The sequence below is a fragment of the Panthera leo genome, chromosome D3, assembly GCF_018350215.1.
Source record: "Panthera leo isolate Ple1 chromosome D3, P.leo_Ple1_pat1.1, whole genome shotgun sequence".
NCBI lineage: Eukaryota > Metazoa > Chordata > Mammalia > Carnivora > Felidae > Panthera > Panthera leo.
Genome location: NC_056690.1, coordinates 46,285,467 through 46,309,107, shown reverse-complemented (window position 1 = coordinate 46,309,107; position 23,641 = coordinate 46,285,467). Strand labels below are relative to the sequence as shown.

Genomic DNA, 23,641 nt, shown 5'->3' with positions numbered 1-23,641 from the left:
CCTGGGTGGCGTCGGTTTAGGCGCCTGACGTCAGCTCAGGTCATGATTTCACTGTCTGTGAGTTTGAGCCCTGCCTGGGGCTCTGTATTGACAGCACAGAGCCTAGAGCCTGCTTCAGATTCTGTGTCTCCCTCTCTCTCTGCTCCTCCCCTGCTCATGCTGTGTCTCTCTTTGTCTCAAAAATAAATAAAAACATAAAAAAAAAAAAAAATTCAAAGAGCTGGCTCATCCCGAGTTTCTGATTCAGTGAGTGGGTCTAGGTTGGAACCTCCAATTTGCCTAACACGTTCCCAGGTGATGCTGATACTGCTGGTTTGGTGACAACAGTTCGAGTCCCTCCACAACTAACGCATTCTATTTTATCTCAAATGAATCATTAAGGACAGAAAAGCACACGGTTGGAAGAGGGCCAGGTAGCCCTTGTGTAAAATCTAGGACTGAGGTTTAGAAGAAATCCCTATAGTTTCAATGTCCAGACACCCGGGAAGCTGATATCCCAGGACTGAGGGGGTGGGCAGGCAAGACTGTAACCAAAGTAGACGTTTTGTAAAGTGCGCCGGGAATATCACCTGCATCATGGTCCTACCTAGGACTGGGTTTGATCATTGCTACAGATGGATATTTAGTCTTTTCATTGTAAACTGGCTTCCACTTTAGGAAAAGAGATCCTTACTTTCATTTCCTTAACTTCAAGGTGGTAATGACTGATGCTTTGGAGCAGTCTCAATAATTGAAATCTGAGGGGAAATGTTACTAGAAATGCATATAATATACATTATATTTTTGCAAGAGCAAGGCTCAAAAATGAAGACGCTTCTTTGTGTTACTTGACTTCATCTAGAAATTAAAAATGGACCTGGTGCCACCTCTGGGTCAACCTTGAGGGCAGGGTGGGGAGTCTTCTCCCGCTCACGGGTCCAAAGCCACGAGACTCTGCCAGCAGGTGGTGCAGTTCTAGCGCTTTTCCGAAAGCGGGCTGAGAGGCCACAAAGCGGAGATTGGTTAGCTCAGGAGCCTCGCCCACCGCCGCGCTCCGCCCCTCGCGCTCCGGGATCACAACACCGTCAGGCCACCGCGCGGCACCGCCCCATATGTCGCGGAAGCCCAGGCGCGGATTCCTTTTTGGGTGCTGAGTCCGTGGCGGAGAATTTGCTCGGAATGCTAATCGGGGCCGAAATAAATACATATTCCGCTGAGGAGTGGGATCGGAATTGGGAAAACAGTCTCCAAACGCTCCCATTTGCTAAAACCTCCTCGCCCACGGTCCCCAGCTCAGGAAAGACAAAAACGGGGGAAAGTTAAAACATCAAAACCACACGCTTTCGGAAATATCCTCCCAGGCCAGATTCCAGAAGTTCGGCTGCCCTGGTCTGGGATCCCTACCCTATATCGTACCCCCAGAACCTTAGAACCATGAAAAGCTAAGCTGGTAACCCGGAGGCCGCCCCGCCTGGTGCCGGTGGCACAGTCCGGCCCAGCGGCCCAGTTCGGCCCCGCCCCTCCAAGGCTGGGCCCTGCCCCCTGCCCCGCCCCCCCTGGGTCGACCTCGCCCCGCCCAGAACGGATCCTGGGCGTCCCTCCAGGGGCACCACCCAGAAGGAGGAGGGGCCAACGACGCCTTCCTCTTTCCTGACGAGCGCTGGCTCCCTGCCGCCGTCACGCGTCCCCGCCCTCCGCCGGCTCGGGATCCTGAGCCAGCCCCGCGCGCCGAGCCGAGCCGAGTCAAGTCGAGTCTCGCCGATGGCCGCAGCACCGCACCAAGGCAGCATGACCGCGCGCGGCCCAGCCCTCGGCCTCCTCCTGCTGCTGCTGTGTCCCGCGCAGGTGAGGGGACGCCCACGACCCGGGAGGGCTGTGGGGGGGGCGAGGAGGGCCGCGAGGCTACGGGGAGGGTGGCGGGCGGTGCGGCGGGTAGTGCGTCCCGTTCCCTGAGGGGACGCGGGTCCAGTGGCTCCTGGGGAAGTTGGTCCAGCGATGGAGCCCCTGGCGCCATCCCCCCCGCCTTCCGCCCCGGCTCCGGTTTCTTTCCCCGGCCACGCACTTTCCCCTGTGATGGCAACTGGAAGCGGCTTGTTTGACCTGTCTTGAGCTCATTTCATCTGTGGCCACCTAATTTTTGGGCTTAGGATGTAGAATCAGAGGGAAGGACGAAAGTGGGTGCAGAGAGGGAGGGATGTTATTTATTTAACCTGCCTTAAAAAAAAAAAATAGTCCTGCCACATGCACACGAACTCTATGAATTTGTTCACAATATCCGACCACTCCCATCGGACCAGGTGGGAAGGGAGGTAAAGAAGAAACAAACTGCCAAACACCAAATTGAAACAGTCCTAAGTAAGTCAGCTTGGTTTTCTCTAGAGTGCAAGTTATTTGTTATTAACTCTTTTATGTCTTCAGAAACTGAGGCCCAGCAGGGGATAATTGAGTTTCCCCTTGTCACTATATTAACTAGCTATGGAATGGGGCCTAACTCCCTGGGTCAGCTTTTCCTTGGTTCAGTATCCTAGGGCATAAATGCCTCACTGCTATTTATTATTATTGTTGTTGTTGTTGTTACCTAAACTTTAGGTGTACAGCTTCATAATTTAATATCTGTATACACTGCAAAGTGATCCCACAAGCCTAGTTACCATTAATAACCATACAGTTGCCCTTTCACCCATTTTGCCCAACCCTCAACCCCCTTCCCCTCTGATGCCTAGTCTGTTATCTGTATCTATGATTTTGTTTTTGCTTTATTTTGTTTTGTTAGATTCCACATATCAGTGAAATCACCTGGTATTTGTCTTTCTCCATCTGACTTATTTTGCTTAGCTGTCCAAATGGCAAGATTTCTTTTTCTTTCTTTCTTTTTCTTTCTTTCTTTTCTTTCTTTCTTTCTTTCTTTCTTTCTTTCTTTCTTTCTTTCTTTCTTTCTTTCTGACTAGTATCCCATTGTATAAATACACCACATCTTTATCCATTCATCTGTCAATGGACATTTAGGTTGTTTCCATATCTTGATTATTGTGAATAATGCTGCAGTGAATGTAGGGGGTACACATATCTTTTTGAATTGGTGTTTCCATTTTCTTCTGATAAATATTCCGAAGTGGAATAGCTGGGTCATATGATAGTTCTATTCTTAATTTTTTGAGGAATCACATAGTATTTTCCACAGTGGTTGTACCAATTTACAATCCCACCAACAGTATACAAGGGTTTCTCTTTCTCCACACCCTCGCCAACGTTTGTCATTTCTTGTTTCTTTGATAATATCCATTCTAACGGGTACAAGGTGATACCTCATTGTGATTTTGATTTGCTTTTCCCTGTTAGTGATCTTGAGCATCTTTTCACGTGGCTGTTGTATGTCTTGTGTGCCATCTGTATGCCTCTGAGGAAATGTCTGTTCAGATCTTCTGCCCATTGTTTAATTAAGTTGTTTTTTTGGTTGGTGTTGTTGAGTTGTAGGAGTTCTTTATAAATTTTGGATATTAACCCTTTATCAGGTATATGGTGTGCAAATATGTTCTCCATTCAGTAGGTTGCCTTTTCATTTTGATGATAATTTCCTTTGCTGTGCAGAAACTTTTCAGTTTGGTATAGTCCCACTTATTTATTTTTCTTTTTGTGTCCCTTGTTTTTGGAGTCAGATCCACAGAGACATCACTAAGACTGATGTCAAGGAGATTACCACCTATGTTTTCTTCCAGAAATTTTATGGTTTCAGGTCTTCCATTCAAGTCTTTAATCCATTTGGAGGTAATTTTTGTAAATGGTGTAAGATAGTGGTCTAGTTTCATACTTTTGCATGTGGTTGTCCAGTTTTCCCAATACCAGTTATTGAAGAGACTGTCCTTTCTCTGTTGTATGTTCTTGGCTCATTTGTTGTATATTAATTTTCCATATTTACGTGGGCTTATTTCTGGACTTTGAATTCTATTCCATTGATCTGTGTCTTTGTTTATACCAATACCACATTACTTTGTTTACTATAGCTTTGTGACATAGTTTGAAATGAGGGAGTGTGGTATCTCCAGCCTTGTTCTTCTTTTTTAAGATTGTTTTGGCTTTTGAGTATCTTTTGTGATTCCATATAAATCTTAATATTATTTGTTCCTGTTCTGTAAAGTGAACCATTGGAATTTTGATGGGTATTTCACTGAATGTGTGTGTAGATTGCTTTAGGTGGTATGGACATTTTAACAATATTCTTTTAATTCATGAGCACAGATTATCTTTCCATTTCTTTGTGTGTTCTTCAGTTTGTTTTATCAGTGTCTAATAGTTTTCACCTCCTTGGTTAAATTTATTCCTAGATATTTTATTCTTTTTAAGGTAATTGTAAACGGAATTGTTTCTTAGTTTCTCTTTATGAATTTTCATTGTTAGTGTATAGAGATGCCACAGATTTCTATACATTGATTTTGTATCCTGTGATTTTACTGAATTCATGTATCATCTGCAAATAGTAACAGATTTTACTTTTTCCTTTCTGATTTGGATGCTTTTATTTCTTTGGCCCAATTGCCATGGCTAGGACTTCCGATATTATGTTTAACAAAAGTGGTGAGAATAGGCATCCTGTTCTTAGATGAAGAGCTGTCAATTTTTCACCATTGAGTATGGTATTAGCTGTAGGATTGCCATGATGGCCTTTGTTATGTTGAGGTATGTTCCTTCTATATCCACTTTTTGAGAGTGGTTATATTCATCATAAATGGATGTTGAATTTTGTCAAATGCTTTTTCTGCATTTATTGAGATGATCATATGATTTTTTATGTCATCTTGCTGATAATGTATCATATTAATCTACAGATGTTGAACTATCCTTGAATCTGTGGAATAAATCCCACTTGATCATCATGTATGATCCTTTCCAATCATTTAGATTTTGTGTGCTAATATTTTGTTGCGGATTTTTGCATCTGTGTTCATCAAGAATATTGGCCTGTAATTTTTTTTTTTTTAATAGTGCCCTGGTCTGGTTTTGGTATAAGGATAATGCTGGCCTCATAAAATGTGTTTGAAGGCTTTTCCTCCAAGACTTTGAGTGTAGGTATTAAATTAATGTTTGGTGGAATTTGGTAGGGAAGCCATCTGATCCTGAACTTTGTTGGGAAGTTTTTAATTACTGTTTCAATCTCCTTGCTAGTAATCAGTCTCTTCAGATCTCATATTTCTTCATAATTCAGTCTTGAAAGATTGTATGTTTCTAAGAATTTCTCCATTTCTTCTAGGTTGTCTAGTTTGTTCGCTTATAATTGTTCACCGTAGTCTCTTATGGTCCTTTGTATTTCTGTGGTATTACTTGTAACTTCTCTTCCATTTCTTAATTTTGAGCCCTCTTTTTTTTCCTAGTCACAGACTGAAAGTGAAGGGATGGAAAAAAATATTCTGTACAAGTGGAAATGGAAAGAATACTGAAGTAGCTATATTCATATTAGACAAAATAGACTTTAAAACACAGACTGGGCGCCAGGGTGGCTTAGTCGGTTAAGTGTCTGGCTTCTGCTCAGGTCATGATCTCACGGTTTGTGGGTTTGAGCCCCGCATCGGGCTCTGTGCTGACATCTCAGAGCCTGGAGCCTGCTTGTGATTCTGTGTCTCCCCCTTTCTCTCCCTCTCTCCCTCCCTCCCTCTCTCCTTCTCTCTTTCTCTCTTTCTCTCTCTCTCTCTCTCTCTCCTTCCCTGACTTGTGTTCTATCAAAAGTAAATAAAAATCAAAAAAAACAAAAACAAAAAAAAACCACAGACTACTAAAAGGGCATTCATTACATAATGATAAAGGGGTCAATCCAGCAAGAAGATATAACATTTATAAACATATATGCATCCAACATTAAAGCACCAAAATATATAACACAAATATTAACAGACCTAAAGGGAGAAATTGAAAGATACAATAATAGTAGGGGATTTTAATATCCTATTTTCATCAACAGATAGACAAAAAAATCAGTAAACATCAGCTTTAAATGACACATTAGACTAGATAGACTTAATGGATATGGACAGAACACTCCATCTAAAAGCAGAATACACATTCTTCTCAGGTGTGCATGGAACATTCTGTAGGATTGCATGTTGGGTCACAAACAAATCTCAATAAATTCAATAAGGTTGAAATCATATCAGGCATCTTTTCCAACCATGGTAGTATGAAACTAGAAATTAATTACATGTAGAAAACGGGGTCGGGGGTGCCTGGGTATCAGTCAGTTAAATATCTGACTTCAGCTCAGGTCATATTCTCTCGGTTCATGAGCTCAAGCTCCACACTGGGCTCTCTGTTGTCAGTCACTTAGGATCCTCTGTCTCCCTCTCTCTCAGCCCTTCCCCCACCCCTCAAAAATTTTAAACTAGAAAAACATTTCTTTTAAAAAAAAAGAAGAAGAAAACAGGAAAACCCACAAAGGCGAGCATATTAAACAACATGCTACTGACCAACCAATGGGTCACTGAAGAAAATCAAAGGAGAAATTTAAAAGTACCGAGAGAAAAATTAAAACAGAAATATGACATACCAAAATCTGTGGGATGCAGCAAAAGCAGTTCTTAGAGTGAAGTTAATAGCGATACAGGCCTACTTCAAGAAAGAAGGAAAATCTCAGTGTAATGTAACTTTACACCTAAGAAACCTAGGAAAAGAGCAAACAAAGCCCCAAATTAGTAGAAGGAAGGGAATAATAAAGATCAGAGCAGAAATAAATGAATTAGAAACTAAAAAGATGAAAAATGATCAATGAAATTAAAAGCTGGTTCTTTGAACAGAGAAAATTGACAAATTCTTAACTACATTCACTGCTATTTCTGTGTCTGCAGTTTTCTTTTATTCATCCATTCATTCATTTATTTATTTTTAAATGTTTATTTTTGAGAGAGAGAGAGAGTGTGTGTGTGTGTGTGAGAGGGAGAGGGGCAGAAAGAGGGAGACACAGAATCTGAAGCAGGCTCCAGGTTCCACGCTGTCAGCACAGCGCCCAGTGCCAGGCTCAAACCCATGAACTGCGAGATCATGACCTGAGCTGAAGTTGGACACCCAAGTGACTGAGCCACCCAGGCACCCCTGCTGTTTTCTCTTTTAAAACTAGGGGTTGAGGCTCCTGGGTGGCTGAGTTGGTTACGCCCAACTTTGGCTCAGGTCATGACCTCGTGGTTCACAAGTTCAAGCCTCAAGTTGGATTCTCTGCTGTCAGCATGGAGCCCCACTTCAGATTCTCTCTCTCAAAAAGTAAACAAATTAAAAAAAAAAAAAAAAAAGAACAGTGGTTGAAGGGAGGTGGGTCAAAGTCTAAGGATATAGCATAGTGCTGATTAAACCAGATGAGGATGCAAGAGTGAAGGTCTGGGAATTTGGTGACCTTGTGCCCCCCTCATGGACATGTCAGTAATGAGGTAGTAAATCAGAAGGGAAAGCAAATTAGGGAGCTTCCCTGGACTAGGAGACCTCTCAAATTTCTGGGTAGTTCTTGGAAGCAGGTAGGTTTTGCTGACGTGGTGAGGGCCCAAGAACCAGGAGAAGAGCTGTGGCTCCCTCCCCTATGTATGTAGAGGGGCTCCCCAGCAGTGTGGGCTTGTGGAATAGCACACATTTGGTATTTGGTGCCTGGTTGGGAGGGGGGCAGAAGAGAGCAGGTAAGTGGTTTGGAATGGGGTCAGTGGGTAGACCACTCACTAGCTCTTGCTTTGGACACATTACTCTGTCAAACCTTAGTTCCTTTTCAAGACAGACAATACCTTGTAGGATTATTGAGGTTGTTAAGTAATATGGCATATGGAGAGACGTTATGACTGTGGTAAAAACTCAAGGAACAGTAGCACTTCTGTGCCTTTAAGAAAATACAGCTGTTGGGGCGCCTGGGTGGCGCAGTCGGTTAGGCGTCCGACTTCAGCCAGGTCACGATCTCGCGGTCCGTGAGTTCGAGCCCCGCGTCAGGCTCTGGGCTGATGGCTCGGAGCCTGGAGCCTGTTTCCGATTCTGTGTCTCCCTCTCTCTCTGCCCCTCCCCCGTTCATGCTCTGTCTCTCTCTGTCCCAAAAATAAATAAAAAAAAAAAAAAAAAAAAAAAAAGAAAATACAGCTGTTCAGTTTCCCTGGAGTTTTAGGTCAGGATCTAGTAGACAGGCTTCACACTGGTAAGTAGCTTTAACTTAACTCTGAAATCCTTTTACCTCAAGGTAGTATCCAAGGCTGATGGCCAATGAGTGCGTCTCCTCGTAGGACTTTTTGGGTAGGTCAGAGGTTCATCATGAGTCTCTTGCAAAATGCCTGGATAGGTCTGTAAATCTTAACTGGAAAGATTCCTTTGTTATTTTACAAATTAACTCCCTCACAGGCTTTCAGCACACCTGAACAGGCTGGGGGAAGAAGGAAAGGCGTCTGCTCTGAGAATTCTTACCAATGATAGCATCTTGTCTGGGTTCAGTCTGAGCACTCAGGAAGTTCTCTTGCAGAATTAACAGACTAACTGTCCTTTGGGGGATTTTTGCTTTTCTTAATTTTTAATTTTTACAGATGATGAAATAACATTACTAGATTGCGTGGCTTTTAAGCCTTGTACTCACCCAAATAATGTGTGCAGTTTTGAGAAATCACATATATTTCTCCTGATTGTAATTTTTATAAGCTTTTTTTTTGAGGAACTTAGAGCATAGTGAGGTCTAAGTAGGAATTAAGCCATTAAAATGGCTTTTCCTGAATAGATCAGGAATGGTTTAATCTTTCGACCTGGAGAGCATTGAAGAAAACCCACATTCACCCCAATTTCAGATGGTTAATCTTTCCCAGTCTCTCCTACTCCTTGATTGATACTGTGCTCAGATATCTTATTAACATAAGTAATCAAGGGAAAATGAGGTTTTTATTTTAGCGAGTGGGCAGAAAGAAAATGGCTTGCTGAATAGGTCTTTGTATTGCCTCAGTGTTTGTTATATTACCCAGAACAAAGAATCCCTCTGGTCTGAAGACAGTATGATCTCTCTTTCCTGGGTGATCCTTCCCCACCCTCCACTCCTCCCAAAAGGGAGGCTTTTCAGGGTGTTTTAAGGATGAGATATTACCTACTGCGGAAGCTGGTGTTAAACCATCTCTAATCTGATCGTGGGCGCCCTTTCTGCCCTGTCACCCACAGCTCTGTGAAGGGCATCAGCTCTCTGGCCAAAAAAAACGACTTAACAACTTGCTGTCAAAACCCTCCCCATCTTCCAAGGCCCAGTTCAAATGCTACGTCATCCGGGACATTTGTTATCCTGTTCCCCCAACTAGAATGCCTACCTTCTGAAGCCGTACATCTGTGTTTATACTGCAGCAGCAGCTTTTACCTATCTGTGGGTCTTGACTCTTGCTCTCACCAAGAGTGATCCTGGGCAAGCCAGTGATCCCCTGGCACCTCAGTCTCTTCCTCTGTAAAGTCGGGTTAACAACTATGCCTGTTTCTCACGGTGCTTATGGAAAGAGAGAGAAATATTGTTTGAATTGAAGTACTAGATTGCAGGCTCCTTGTGGGCAAGAACTGTATTTTACCAATTCCACTATGGCCAAGACTCTCTTTTTGGAGTCATCAGATCATTGGGCCTTTGTGGGTTTAGGTGTGGGGATAAGATGGGGGAAGGATTCAGAGGCATTGCTTTCTGGATGATAATCAATAATCAACTGTGGCCCAACAAGTTTTTTGCCTGGAGTATGCCTCTTATTTTCAGTTTTTGGAATATTTGCTTTGGCAGGAAAACTTTGGGGAAAAAACCAAACCTGTCTCTATGCAAGCATGCTGTGGGGGGATTTAAGAGGGAAGCTTTAAAATTTGTTCTCTATCTTATTACTGTCCCTTGGGCCACAGAGGAACTCCAGTTCTTGTCATCCACTAGTTTCATAAATATAAAGTGGTTGCTGTGGGTAGTGTAGATACAAAAGTAGATCAAAGGAGTTACCTACACAGAAAGCAGTCTAAACTGTAAAGTGCTGTGTAAATGTTAGTAGTTTCTTTCTCTATCTTGTTCGTAGTTGAAGGGAAGAAGGATGAATACATAAAAATGTACAATACAATGAAAAATGTGCTCTAACAAAGGTAAGGACAGAATATTACGGGAGTCCATTTTTGAACTGACCTTTGGAGGGCGAATTAATTCTTACCAGGTGAAAACTGGAGAAAGTAGGGGAGAGTTACCTAGTTGTTACTGAAAACCAGACAACTGTATATTTGAAAAGGGTGAATTTTATGGTAAGTTATCTCAATGTTTTTAGAAATGATGTTCTAGATTACAAGAATCTAAAGAAAAAAGAGTTACCTAATTTTTGCATAGTATTCCATTGCTAAGACACATCTGGTCTCATCTTAACACCACAGAACCCCTTTAAGATAGATGGGATTCTGCGTGCCCTGTTTTACAAGAAATTAAGGATATTAAGGCCTAAGTTTGTGCCAAGGTCACGTAGCTGATAAATGGCAGACTAGGGGTTGAGCCACGGTCTTCTGACTTCTGTGCTCTAGTTTATTCAGATTCAAAATATTGGTACCAGATTACTTATATTTAGCAAGCTAAATTGATCAGCAGATGTTCAGCAGATGTTCCAGATGGCCAACAGGGCGTTTCATTCAAGGCTTGCTCCTAGTTCCAGTCTGGCTTCTCCAGAATCCAGCGATGAATCAGGGATGGGGTTAGCCTCGTGGCCTGGCCCTTTGTTCATTTGCCACACTGTATACATATTGCATAGGAAAAGACCTGTGCACAGTATACGTTCCCATCTGCTGTTTTGTTTTAGTCTTGTGGCTTTTGGATTATTTTTCAAATTTGTGAGTGCTAAGGCTCAGAAATGTCTGATGCCAACTAGTAGTGTGACCTTGGGCAAGTCACTTAAACTCAAGCTAGTGGGGTTATTTGTAGAGTGAAGACTTGCTGAGCCTATCTAAAAATGTATGAAGTAAACACCCATTTATAGGCACACCTAGTGGTCACACAAATTATCCGTTGTTATGTGGATATGTTTACCACATTAGCTATAAAAGAGAGTTCCGGAGATTTCCATCATTAGAAGTCACACCAGAGCAGCCTCCGCCCCAAATATCCTGCCATATTTTTTGGTCTGCCTACCAGACTCCAAGGAAAGAGCAGGCAGCTTAATCTCTGGATAGGATTCTCTGTGTCTCTCCATCCTATCCTGCGTTGTCCTGACTGGCCAGGCCAGCCCCCTTGCTCCCTGCAGAGGCCTCTCCCTACCCCCTAACCAACCCTCCCTTGCTGGAGCTTGAGCTGGTGTGTCTCTGGGTTCTGCCATGAACTTTACCCATCCAAGACAGTGGCAGAGGTGAGAGGACCCGGCCCTCCACTCCATGTGCCGTGGGGTGGCCGAGAGCAGGCCCAGAGCTGAGGGTGGTCAGTGGTGGTAACATGACTTGACAGCAGCCTGGAGATGTACTTAGAAAGTGGTAAATGGTCATCATTATTTCCACAAGTGAACACATTTAGGTAGAAAGAGGGTAGTGGCTGGGACAGCCCATCATTGGTGCACAGTGAAAATCTGAGGACGTATCTATACAAACTGAGCTGGAGTTTGAGCAGTGCAGCAGCTAGGGGGTGAGGATAGCAGATAGGATGGAGAATGCTTAACCTGACCTTCAAAATCTTCTTTCTCACTGTTGGTTTTGTTACTTAGGAGCCATGTGACCTTAGAGAATCTTCTGTGAGCCTTGGTTTCCGTACCTACAAAATGCTGCAATACTACTCCAGAGGTTATCTAAGAAATACATGAGGCAATGAGGGAAGGGATCACTGAACTTCATGCCTGGCATGTGGTTGATGTTCACTAAGCATTTTGTTATGAGTTAGTTAATACTTGAGATTTATTAAAGGCCTCCTGGAGTGTAGGATTCTGTTGCTGATGCTCAGAGCTTCTCCATCTGATAAGATGTGCTTTTATAGAGTTCCCTATTAGAGTCTGTTTTGCAGTTGGTGTAGTTGTCGACATATAGCAGAAGGGTGTTTTGTTTTGTTTTGTTTTGTTTTGTTTTGCTGAACTACTATTGTTGAAAGAAACTTCCCAGGGCACCTGGGTGGCTTCAGTCTGTTAAGCCTCCGAGTCTTGATTTCGGCTCAGGTCATGATCGCACGACCTCTGTGCTGACAACACTGAGCCTGTGTGGGATTCTCTTTCCCCTTCTCCCTCTGCCCCTCCCCTGTTGCGCTTTTTCTCTCTCAAAATAAATAAACTTAAAAAAAAAAGAGAGAAAGAAACTTCTATCCACTCATCTAGCCAATAATTAAACCCTAGAGCATGTTTTGAAACAGCCATGTGACCTAACCTTTAAAAGTAGAGATGCTCTAGCCTTGTAACTACTAAATTCTCGTTTAAAGCCAAAATAACTGGTAGTTCTCGTTTCTGAACTTCTTACATAATCCATTTGAACTCCTTCAACTCATCAAGAGATTTGATGGTTTCTGGGTTGATGGACATTGGATAAGGTACTATAGAGACTTTGAAAGGAAATAAAACACCTGGGCTTCTGCCCTTTACACTTTTATGGTCTTACTAGGGAGTTGAGACAATAACCAGAAACTACTCATGGAACCTCTCTCTACACACGTAAATTTGCAGTTCTCATTCGTTCTACTTCATCGGGCAGGAGCCCACAAATCACACAGCCTGGCCATAGCCTATTGTTACGAATAAAGTTTTCTTCATCACCCCTACACCCATCATGTACCTGTTGTCTGTGGTTGCTTTTGAGCTACAACAGGGTAGTTGAGTATTTTCTACAGAGACCTTATGGCCCACAAGCCTACAATACTTAATATTTGGCCCTCTTGGAAAAGTTTATCAGCCTCCATCCCAGGGGATCCACGTAGGAGCTTGTGGAATGTAAGTGAGGAGCAGATATCACTCACCGGAGCCCTGGGCTCAGAATACCTGCTGACTTGAGTGGTGAGGATGATGCCTCTGAACACTAGCCAGGTGCTGCCTGGAGCTGACCTACCTCTGTCCCCAGAGAGCTCACCTGACCGGGAGAGCACAGTGCTGGAACCAGGTGAGAGGAGTCAGAGTGAAACTTAATGGAGGTGACAAGTCTTGGGAGAGGCTTTTAAGAGCCGGGGGACATTCCAAGATGGGTAGGGCTGAAACCTGTGAAGAAGCACTGGAGTCTGGCCTTGGGGACCTGGATGAATTCAGAGAAGGGCTGTTTAAGCTGAGCCAAAAGCCAGTCTGTGCAGGGTCATCCAGATGTATTTGTGAAAAAGCTGTTTAGAAGTTACCACACCTTCTTAATGATAGAGAACAGACAGGGTTGATGGAGGGAAGTGGGTGGGGGATGGGCTAGATGGGGGATGGGTATTAAGGAGGGCACTCGTGATGAGCACTGGGTGTTGCATGTAAGTGATGAATCACTGAATTCTCCTGAAACCAATATTGCATTGTATGTTGACTAACTAGAATTTAAATTAAAAAAATTTTTTTTAAGTTACCACACTTGTATGTTTTTGTGTGTATATGTCTGTACAGGTTTGCCTGTCAGGAGGAATTAAAAGCCTAATAGATTAGCAGCAGTTAAATCTGAGAAAGGGGGTGGAGGGATAGAGGAGTGGGACTTCCAGTGTTATTGCACATACATCTGTGATGTGTGGGTTTGCATGTTTGTGATGAGTGGGTATGGAGTCTGTAATTAAAGAAAGTTAGGGCTCAGTTGGTTAAGCGTCTCACTCTTGATCTCAGCTTAGGTCTTGATCTCAGGGTCATGAGTTCACACCCCATGTTGGGCTCCATGCTGCGTGTGGAGCCTACTTAAAAAATAAAGTCTATAGTCATTTATTTTTAACATTTTAGGAATGGGTACCAGTTAAAAATGCTTCAGTAAGATCGTTCTTGTGGTTATAAATAGCTCCGTATGACTGGTCGATGACCACGAGACCAACTGGGAAGAATTGTTATCCTTTAGACTCGGGTCTCCAGGACTTGAGTGGAACTTTAACAAGACGTGTCGTGTGGCACTCAGACCCATAGTTTTTTACTGTTTGAACGGATGGTCATGCTTCTTTGTTAAGTCCGAGTGTGATAACTGACAGAGTGCTCTGTGCAGTCTTTGCTCCTGGACTTTTCCAGGAAGGACATCTGAGCTCATGTTTTGTGGTAAAACACATAATATAAAACTGACAGTGTACAGTTTTTAAGTGTACAATTCAGTGACATTAAAGACATTTTTGTGCAGCCACCATCCATCTCCAGCACCGAGCTCATGTTTGATCAGGTGCACTTTGGGCTCTGGCAGACCTCAGACGTTGGTAGGTTTTATTTCAGCGTTGCTTCCTTCCCCAAGTGGATGTTACTGATACGAAGTCAGGCATTCTTGTATCACGGTAAAGGCAGCTTTCAGCCACACCTTACCTTGGGAAAGCGTGTGCCCTGTGTGTGAGCTGTTGGTCGCGCGGCCCACCCCTGGTCTCGGTGTCGGCATGTGCCGCCATGACATTCCAGAGATCTGAGGTGTATCCGTCGTCTTTGTCGATAGAGTCCTGACTGCCCACTCTGCTGTGGTGGTTTGGAGACTGGAAATCCAGGCGTTTGAAAGCCAGTGAGCTTCTTGGTGGGATACAGAGATGAGCATGGCCCGGCCAGTGGTCCACTGAGGAGTGACCCTCCGGGTAGCGTGGGTAGGAGTTCCAGCTTCCGAACCAGCCAGGCCTTGGGTGGGGCCTCAGATGAGTCACTCCACCTGTGTAACCCTCAGTTTCCTTATCTGTAGAATGGTATTGTTCTAGTACCGACCTCATAGATCAGAGAATTAAGGAAAATAACAGGGGCACTCTTAGGAAGTCCCTGGATGCTGGGCCAGGCGGCGGCGGTGATGGTGGCAGCGGTGCTGGCAGCCCTCCCAGAAACAGCTGGAATGATGGAGCTCAGGGAGGGAGGGGCTGTGCTTGGCTGGGTCGCGATAAACCCACGGGGGAGGTGGTGGTTGGAGAGTGGCCCTGGCAGGTAGCAGGGGTGCAGGGGTCCGCAAGTCTCTCTGAGTGTGGGACAGAAGATGAGGAATGGGAGGGAGACGAGCGTGCACCCCAGAGCCAGGTGAGGCGTCTGGAGCTTGTCTCAGGCGGTGGGAAGATGGCTTGTAGGCTTCTGAGCATCAGAGAGCTTTGGAGCCTCGGCTCAGGAAGAGCCCACCTGGCAGCTGTGCCTAGGGGACGTGCTGAGGTCTGCAGAGGAGGCGGCAAGGCAGTCTGCATGGCAAGGAAGGGGTGCCAGAAACTGCACCTCACTGGGAACTTCCCCAGGAGGTACCTGGGGCTTTGAAACCCCATGAAGAGAGATTGGTGGAGGAGGAAAGATTGGTGTCCTTTGGAGCACCTGGGGCACCTGGGATGTCAGGCAGGTAACTGGAAGGGCAGCTGGAGAGAAACTGGGGTCATTTGACCAAGAGGGAGAATGATACCGGAGGAGCGTTTATTGGCAGGAGCAGGTGAAGGGATGCACAGAGAGATGAGGTTGAGAATGTGGAAGAGAGGGGTCGGGCGGTGGAGGTCCCCCGGGAGGCTGAGGAGCGCGGCACCAGCTGGGCCGGCGGCTCTGGCTTTCAGCTGTAGGTGAGGCGAGAGGGAGCTGAGGTGGAAAAGAGGGCTCCCCCACCGGCTCAGCTGTGTGAGTGAGTGCACACCTGACCGTGCCTTGCACAGGGTGGGATCGGGAGAGGGTGTGGTGCTAGAGTGAGGACCTTAATTATGCAGGCAATTATATTTTACTGAGAGTCTGTTTCTGGAACTAGAATGTTCCAGTTTGAATCCTAACTCTGCCACTCCTGGGCAAATTAGCCTCTCTGTGCCTCTGTTTTCTCAACTGTAAAATGGGTATAACTGCACTTCCCTCATCAACTTGTGAGGATGAATTGGGTTAAAAAATGAAGAACAGTTGAAACCGTGCCTGCCGCACAAGTAAATGGCTTGCGAGTGCCTTTGGGCCCCACTGGCCTGGGCTGCCTCCAGAGGCAGGATGACTTTGGGAAGCAAATCTGTTAGCATGGAGTCAAACACAGTTTTCCTGGGCCCAAAGAAATCTAGGTGTTTTATTTCAGGTGTTTTACTTCAGGTACTCTTTGCTGAGGTCCCAAAGAGTTGGAAGACAATAATGATCCCTTGCATTTGATTGTATAGCTTTACAGTTCACTAAGTACTTCCACATAAATTCCCTTATCCGATCTTCACACCAAACCTGTGAGATGGGCAGGGGTTATGAGCTGCTGTTCACAGGGAGCAGAACTGCTCAACACGGTTTCAGTAACCTCCAGCTGCAGGCAGGCCCAGCAGGCACATTGACTGAGAGCCTCGTGAACTCTGAGGATCAGAACCCAGGACTCCTGACCTCCTCCCACCCCCCTGCCCCACCCCTCTTCTACCCCAGGGATGGAAACAACCTTGAGATAAAGGCGGGCATTATGAAGGATGACTGGGAAGCACATTGTGCTGAGTCTTTATTTCCTTTCGTAACATTGAGCACTGAGGAAAGGGAACTGAGACTCCAGACCCTCTTCCTGTTAGTCATGCCAGAGTTGCGTTTGTCGACTGGCCTTCTGTCACTCTGGCGGGTGACTTGCCAGAGTGCCCAGGCTTGGACCTGCTTGCCCTTTGGCTGTGTTGAGAATTCTGTGCAGTCTGGGGCGGGGCCACTTGTGTTTAAATTACATGTCATGTCAGCAGTTATGCCACCTCCTCAGCTTTTTTGCCTTTTCAGACTTCAGTAGATGGATAATTTCCTTTTAGTCAGAAAACTAGAATTTTGGAAAGAGGAGCACTTTCCCTGGAATCGCTAGGTTCATGGAAATAAATAATTGCGATTCTTTTTAAACAAAAACAGTGGCGGAATTTTGCAGCTTCTTGCCAAAGGTTTGATATGTGGCATTGTTGAATACTTGTCACTTCCTCATTTGTATAATTTCCCTCCCTTATGGCCTAAACATATGACTTGTAATGAATACAGAAAAGAGTAAGTCATAATTTCTGTTTGAAAATACCTGAGAAATGAGTTCAAAGTAATCTTGACCCCTTTGATTCCCCACACATACACACCCCAACCTCCTGCCTGTTTCCTTTCATGTTTTTAGAGCCTCAAGGGCCTGTGATGGGATTTGTATCTTGATGCTGAGGATCAACACAGACTGACTGACCTCCTTGCATACATGTTGGTCACGTGCCACTGCCGCTGGAGAGAATTCACTCTTCTATTCAGATTTCTTTTAATGGCTTTTCCAGGAGGTATCTTGAGAGTCACAGTTGCTACTTGATGGCCTCTATTTCCCCACGGGACGGATGATTGCAAGGCCTTGCAGGCCTGTGGCCCTGGCCAGTGTGGTGGATCTCCGTGGCTGTGCTGACGTGATGATTCACGCTGCACCCTCCTCCCCTTCTGAGTTTTCAGACAGCCTGGTGACTCTCACGCGGGAAATATGAGTGGCTCTTGAGAAATCTTTATTTTTCTTTTAAGATTGCTGAGGTGGTTGTCTTTAGAGCTAGCACATTCTTTGCTTTCTACTTAAACCTCGAGGATTCTTTCTTAGGGTTTATTGGGGGGTTTGGCTTTGCTTTTCATGTTACTCATTGATGGGCTGATGTGAATCAACCTAAATACGTATGGAAATGTTCTTTCATTATTTGGAGCTTATGTAGTTTCTTATGCAGATGTGCAAAAATGGTGCCTTAAAAATTGCAGACTCACATACTATCTTGCTTTCTTTCCTCTACACTGGTTCTTAGTGATCTTTACATGGAACTATAGCTTCCTTTCATTGACAATAAACTAGCAGGAACAGGAATTGTGTAAATAAGTAATTTCTATTACCTCCTTTGCTGACTGACTTGGCAAGCCCATTTTAGACATCTTGTCAATTTTAATTAATATTTCCCCAAACATTAAGCTAACCAGTGCCTCTTGCTGTCACTTCCTTTTGCAGGTAACGTTGGAAGGTTTTGTAATAGTGTTTGAATGGGTGCTTTTCGCTGTTGAAATTTCCATTACCTTTGGGACCCCGATGAACTGAGTTTTGTGTCGACTCTGTCTGTAGGTGTTGGCACAGTCTTGCATCTGGTATGGAGAGTGTGGAATTGCATCTGGAGATAAGAGGTACAACTGCAAATATTCAGGGCCACCAAAACCCTTGCCGAAGGATGGGTATGACTTAGTGGAGGTAAGTTTGTTATCTTGGGCACTGGGAACACAAAATGCTAATCGGAGATCCTCTGTAACTACACTGTAAATATCACTGAGAGGTGGGGCTGAAACTAACAGGTTTAAATCTTACCCCAAACGCTTATCTGGGGCACACAATAGCACAGAAGATAACATAACTCCCGGAGGCTTGATTTCTTTGGGACTCACTTTATGCCTTTCTCATAGTTGTAGTTTCCACATAACAAGTTACTATTTAGGGACTGACCTTGGTACCGCAAATGTTGCTCTTTTCAGCTTCTTGAAAATATACTAGAAGTTAGCTTTTTTTCGGTTCCTGGATTTCAGGACTCAGGCAGGCTGGGCTGCTAAGTGGCTCTGACTCCCTTGTCCTGTTTATCTTAGTGATTCCCCCGTTTTCCATCCAGAGCCTGTGAACTTTGGTTGCTACCAGGATTCTGTTCTCTGTTGCCTTGTTTACCTTTCCTGATACACAGGGATATTAGAAACAAACTGGAAAAATCTGGTTTTAGAGGGGAAAAGTCTGGTTTTAGAGGCCTCGGTAATGTAAAATCAAGTTGCCATGTGGCGGGTCTCCTCGACTGACTTGGTACTTTCATGAGAATTGTTAAAGACCTCTGACTTTCTCTGTCGTGACTAATGGAAGTAGTCAGTAGCATTTGGGCTAAACCTGAACAGAAAACTAAAGAGATCAAACTGGTTGTCATGGAGGGAAGGGAGCTTCCAAATAGGAAAAAGATTTGAAATAACTGTACTGCTTCTACTTTTGTGACTCCCTCGTTTATAAATAGTAAAATTGATAGCCCTGTAAAAGAATTCTGCAAGAACTTTGCAAACACATTTCTTACCCTTCTATACCTATAAAGGACTATGTGAGTAAAATTGCCTTATTGAGTAATGTGTGTCCTGATTTGACTTTGCTGCTCTGATAACCATGCTTTCTCACCCAAAAGGAGCTCTGTCCAGGATTCTTCTTTGACAACGTCAGTCTTTGTTGCGATGTGCAGCAGCTCCGGACACTGAAAGACAACCTGCAGCTGCCTCTACAGTTTCTGTCCAGGTAGGTTGACCACCTGGCAAACAACAAAAAAAAAAAAAATAGTAGATTTTGAGCACTTGTTAACTAGTGACGTCCTGATTTCCTTAAAAAAAAAATTTTTTTTAACTTTTATTCATTTTTGAGAGACAGAGCACAAGCAGGGGAAGGGCAGAGAGAGAGAGGGAGACACGGAATCCGAAGCAGGCTCCAGGCTCTGAGCTGTCAGCCCAGAGCCCAGTGCGGGGCTCGACCTGGGATCATGACTGGAGATAAAGCTGGACACTTAACCGACCGAGCTACTAAGGCGCCCCTACTGATTTCCTTTTAAAAGTTGGTTTTCATTTTATTTCAAGAAAGCAATCTTATGACTTCTCAGAAATAAAGGACAATTTCTCGATAAAATAATAGTTACCAGATTTAGTTCTCTTCCTAGTTACACGCAGAACTAATGTGGGGCTTCCTCTGAGATGTCCTCACCCAAGGGACTTGGTCTTTTCATACTCGAGCCTCTGGGCACTGTGGGGAGGAGAGTTTCTGGTGGTGCTGCCAGGTCTGTGACCCGAGACCCTCCTCCGTGCGGTCCTCTGCATCACCTCCCTCTCCGCCCCACCCCTAGATGATGTGGTTCTCTCTTCCTGCAGTGTCCTGAGATGCTAGAGTCCCAGTCTTCCCTAGAGCTGGCCTTTGATAGCTGTTAACACGATTGTTCTGGCAGAGCTGGGAGGTTTTGTCAACATCAGTTCTTTGTCCAGTCTGTTCTGTTCTCTATGACCAGGGCCATGAAAAGGGTTGCATAATAGGTGTTCTTCTCTGAGCTCACTCAGTGGTTCTCAAATGTGCAAAAGAACAAGCTGGTGGTGGTCTGTAGAACAGCACATCATGGTCTCTTCCTAAATTTTTCACACTGAAGCACCCTGATAAAGGACATAGGAAGAGGGGGCGATGCTTCTCTATGCACATACCACTGTAGGTGACAGGGCGGTCCACATCCTCTGAGAAAACCCTGCATCTTCCCAGAGGTTTAAACTGACAACACAGAGTGGAAAACCATCCCTAAACTGTTCTTCCAGGACAGCGTACCCTATAATAATAGATGAAACAGTGGAGAATCTAATTGGACCAGCATACCCTGTGGAAGGCCAGTGGATGGTGATGGAGCAGGTTGCAGCCATCATTCAGTCAAAGTACATTTGTTTAGCACCTACCCTAGGTGAGGCATTATGGACGTAAAAATAACCGAGATCAAAAGATAACCAGATTTCCCCGTGTTGTCAGCTCTGTTTATAACAGAAAATAATGAGAAGCTAACACGTGCAGCTGCCAGAATTGATCGTGGAGATTAAACGTAATAACATGCAAAGAGGTTTGTGATTCACAGAACATGGTAGAAATCTGGGCACCCCGGGAGTAGTGTGTGTTAGAATGGTGTAATTGTGGTTCTCGTTCTTGTCACAGTAAAGCACGGGACTCCTGAGAGCAGGTCAGTGTGCGTGTCTGCTCCCTTACTAGACCAGGGGCTTTGAAGGCTGGGACCACCTTCCCTGTTCCGTGTCACGTGGGCACCTGGACCAGATCGGAGTTGAGGGTCATCTCGACTGGTTGTGCAGCGAGAATGCAGGTCTAATGAAGCTGTAGCTTTTGCAAATAGAAGTGAACCAAACTGGGGAGAGAGTTCTCCCACCTAACAAGTCACCGTTAGAAGCTTAAACGTTGAACCTGAAGGACAGCAGACACAAGCAGACACAAGACAGCAGCTTGTGGTCCTCATGAGAACCTGTGTGTTTCTGCAACCCATGCAGCCAGAGAACACCACTGCTGTTCTTATGCCTTCTTCTCAAGTCACAGGGAAATCCTCTTGTGTTTAGAGAGGGTCAGGGGATTACCTGGGGATTACCTTAAAGAAAGCCCTTCAGTAGCAAGATGAAAATTCTAATGCGTGAATCTCGTTTTCCCCTTGTTTTTCTTCTTTTTAAAAACTTTTTTTTTAAGGTTCATTTTTTTGAGAGAGACAGAGCACGAGATGGGGAGGGGCTGAAAGAGAGGGAGACACAGAATCTAAAGCAGGCTCCAGGCTCCTAGCTGTCAGCACAGAGCCCGACGCGGGGCTCAAACCCATGAACCACAAGATCATGACCTGAGCCGGTCTGACTCTTAACTGACTGAGCCACCCAGGCACCCTTCCCTTGTTTTTCTTCTTAATTAGAATTGTCCCCATGATGCTTCTAAGTCCCCTTAGTTCAAGACAAAGAAAACATGTCTATAAATTGCAAAGCACAGAATTCAGAGAAGCATTTTTGTCTTTCTGAAATTGCACCTGGACAACATATGTGTAGTAATTAGGGCAGTTTTTAAAGAGACATCTTTATTTTAACACAAGATTTTAGGTGTAGAATTGCTGGGTTTAAGAGGTTCTTAGATAATTTACTTGTCACTTTATAATAAATTTAAAATATTCTTTGTTGTATATCATCTTTTTTTGCTGGCCCTGTTATCTGTGAGATCAGACAATATAGTTTACTTTCTCTTTAGATGTCCATCCTGTTTCTATAACCTAATGAACCTGTTTTGCGAGCTGACGTGTAGCCCTCGGCAAAGTCAGTTTCTGAATGTTACAGCAACTGAAGATTATGTTGATCCTGTTACAAACCAGACTAAAACAAATGTAAAAGAATTACAGTACTACATTGGAGAGAGTTTTGCCAATGGTGAGTAAACTTTTTGGGGGGGTGGGGGGTGGGGGTGAGTAAGCTTTTAATTATTCCTTTATTATTACATTTGGCATCAGGATACTGGGTCAGGTTGTTCCTTTTTGTTGTCAGCTGTGTGAAAATGACAGTTATAAATTCCATTGGCCATGAAATGCGACTTGTTGCTTAGCGTGTATCTAAGACTTGAGCTACAACCTATAAAACAATCTTTTTTGAAGTATTTGCTTAATCCCTTCCTAACTGTAAGTTCCCACATGGAAATTTTTAGTGTGTGCAAGTTTACTTTTCTGTATATCTTAGAAGCCATTAGAACTTTATTTCTAGTGGACATGAATTGTGTAACTTCATGAGTTAATTGCAAAACTGAGGGGAGAGTGTGGAAGGGTGGAAATGAAGAAGGGAAGCAGGAGGGGAGATTTGACTCAAGACATACATCACTGTAAGGGAGAGTAAACAGATACCACAGTAGGGAAAAGGATCCATAACAACTAGAAATCATAGGATAGTATGAGAAAGACCATCTAGTGTTTGTAGAAAATGATTGAATTGAAAGAGTCCTGAAAGAATAGAACACAAGGGGAAAAGAATGAAAAGATTAGAATTAGAACCAGCTGGCTCTTTTAATAAGAAAAAGCCACTTAAATGAACTGAAATATAAATAGCAGATTCAACACCACTGAATAAAGAATGTGCCCAAGAACATCTACAAAATAAGAGAATAAGAATTCATCATATAAGAACAACATACAGATTTAATTGTAATGATCACTTAAAAATGTAACCAAAAATTTAATAGAAAATGTAAATAATAAAAAATAATGAAATATAAATTAATGTTAGTTAAAACAATTAATTAAAAGATTGTCTCCATCACAAAACCAATAAAATAAGCTATGTAGGAATAAATCTACCAAAAGATATGACATAAGAAGCATCCTGACTGTATGAAGAGAGATCATCTGTCTAGAAACAGAACCATGCTTATTGAAAATTGATATATAACAGGTGTGTTGTTACAAATCATTAAAGGAAGGGTGGACTAGTATATACATGGTGTGGTAAAATTGATCATCTAATTTTTATCTTTGTATATCGTACTAAAGGTGTATAGATTAAAAATCCTAATCTTGGACATTTTTAGAAGTAAATACAGAATATATTTACGACTTTAAGATAAGGAAGTGTTCTAGACTAGAGGAAAAGCAGAAATCATAAGTGAAAAGATTTATAAACAGTATCTAGAACAGTCACTGAAACACAGATTAAAACAGTGAGCTGCCATTTCACACATCAGATAGGCACAAATGTAAAAATTGGTCAATTCCAGATTTGGTAGGATGTTCAAGCAATAGGAATGCTAATATACTGCACCATTGGCAACCATAACTTAATAGGAGTGTTTGAAACCCGTTCTGCACTACCTGGTAAAGTTGAGGATGAATATACCCTCATTCCAGAAATTCCACTTACATAGATGCCTGCCCTAGAGAAACTCCTAATGCACATAAACAAAGAACCATATAAGAACATTCATTGTGGCACTTTTGTGGTCGTCAAAAATTGGTGACATCAGGAGAATGAAAAGACAAGCACAAACTGGGAGAAGATACTTGCAGAAGACACATCTCATGAAGGACTCTTAACAAAATATATGAAGGACTTTTTTTTTTTTTTAATGTTTGTTTATATTTGAGAGAGAGAGCCCGAGCAGAGGAGGGCAGAGAGAGGAAGACACAGAGTCTGAAGCA

The 23,641-nt window shown here is 43.7% G+C and overlaps 1 protein-coding gene across 2 annotated transcripts in view; it reads left to right on the top strand.

The window, feature by feature from the left end:
- Positions 1-1,644: 1,644 nt before the first annotated feature.
- NPC1 (NPC intracellular cholesterol transporter 1) overlaps positions 1,645-23,641 on the top strand; it is a 54,147-nt gene continuing 32,150 nt past the window's right edge. The window contains exons 1-4 of one of the 2 annotated variants that reach the window (XM_042909414.1): positions 1,645-1,824; positions 18,022-18,144; positions 19,100-19,206; positions 21,715-21,890. In XM_042909414.1, coding sequence (XP_042765348.1) covers positions 1,741-1,824; positions 18,022-18,144; positions 19,100-19,206; positions 21,715-21,890 — 490 coding nt within the window. In that variant the 5' untranslated portion in view covers positions 1,645-1,740. The remainder of the gene's footprint in view (positions 1,825-18,021; positions 18,145-19,099; positions 19,207-21,714; positions 21,891-23,641) is intronic. The other variant, XM_042909415.1, reaches the window with a different exon arrangement.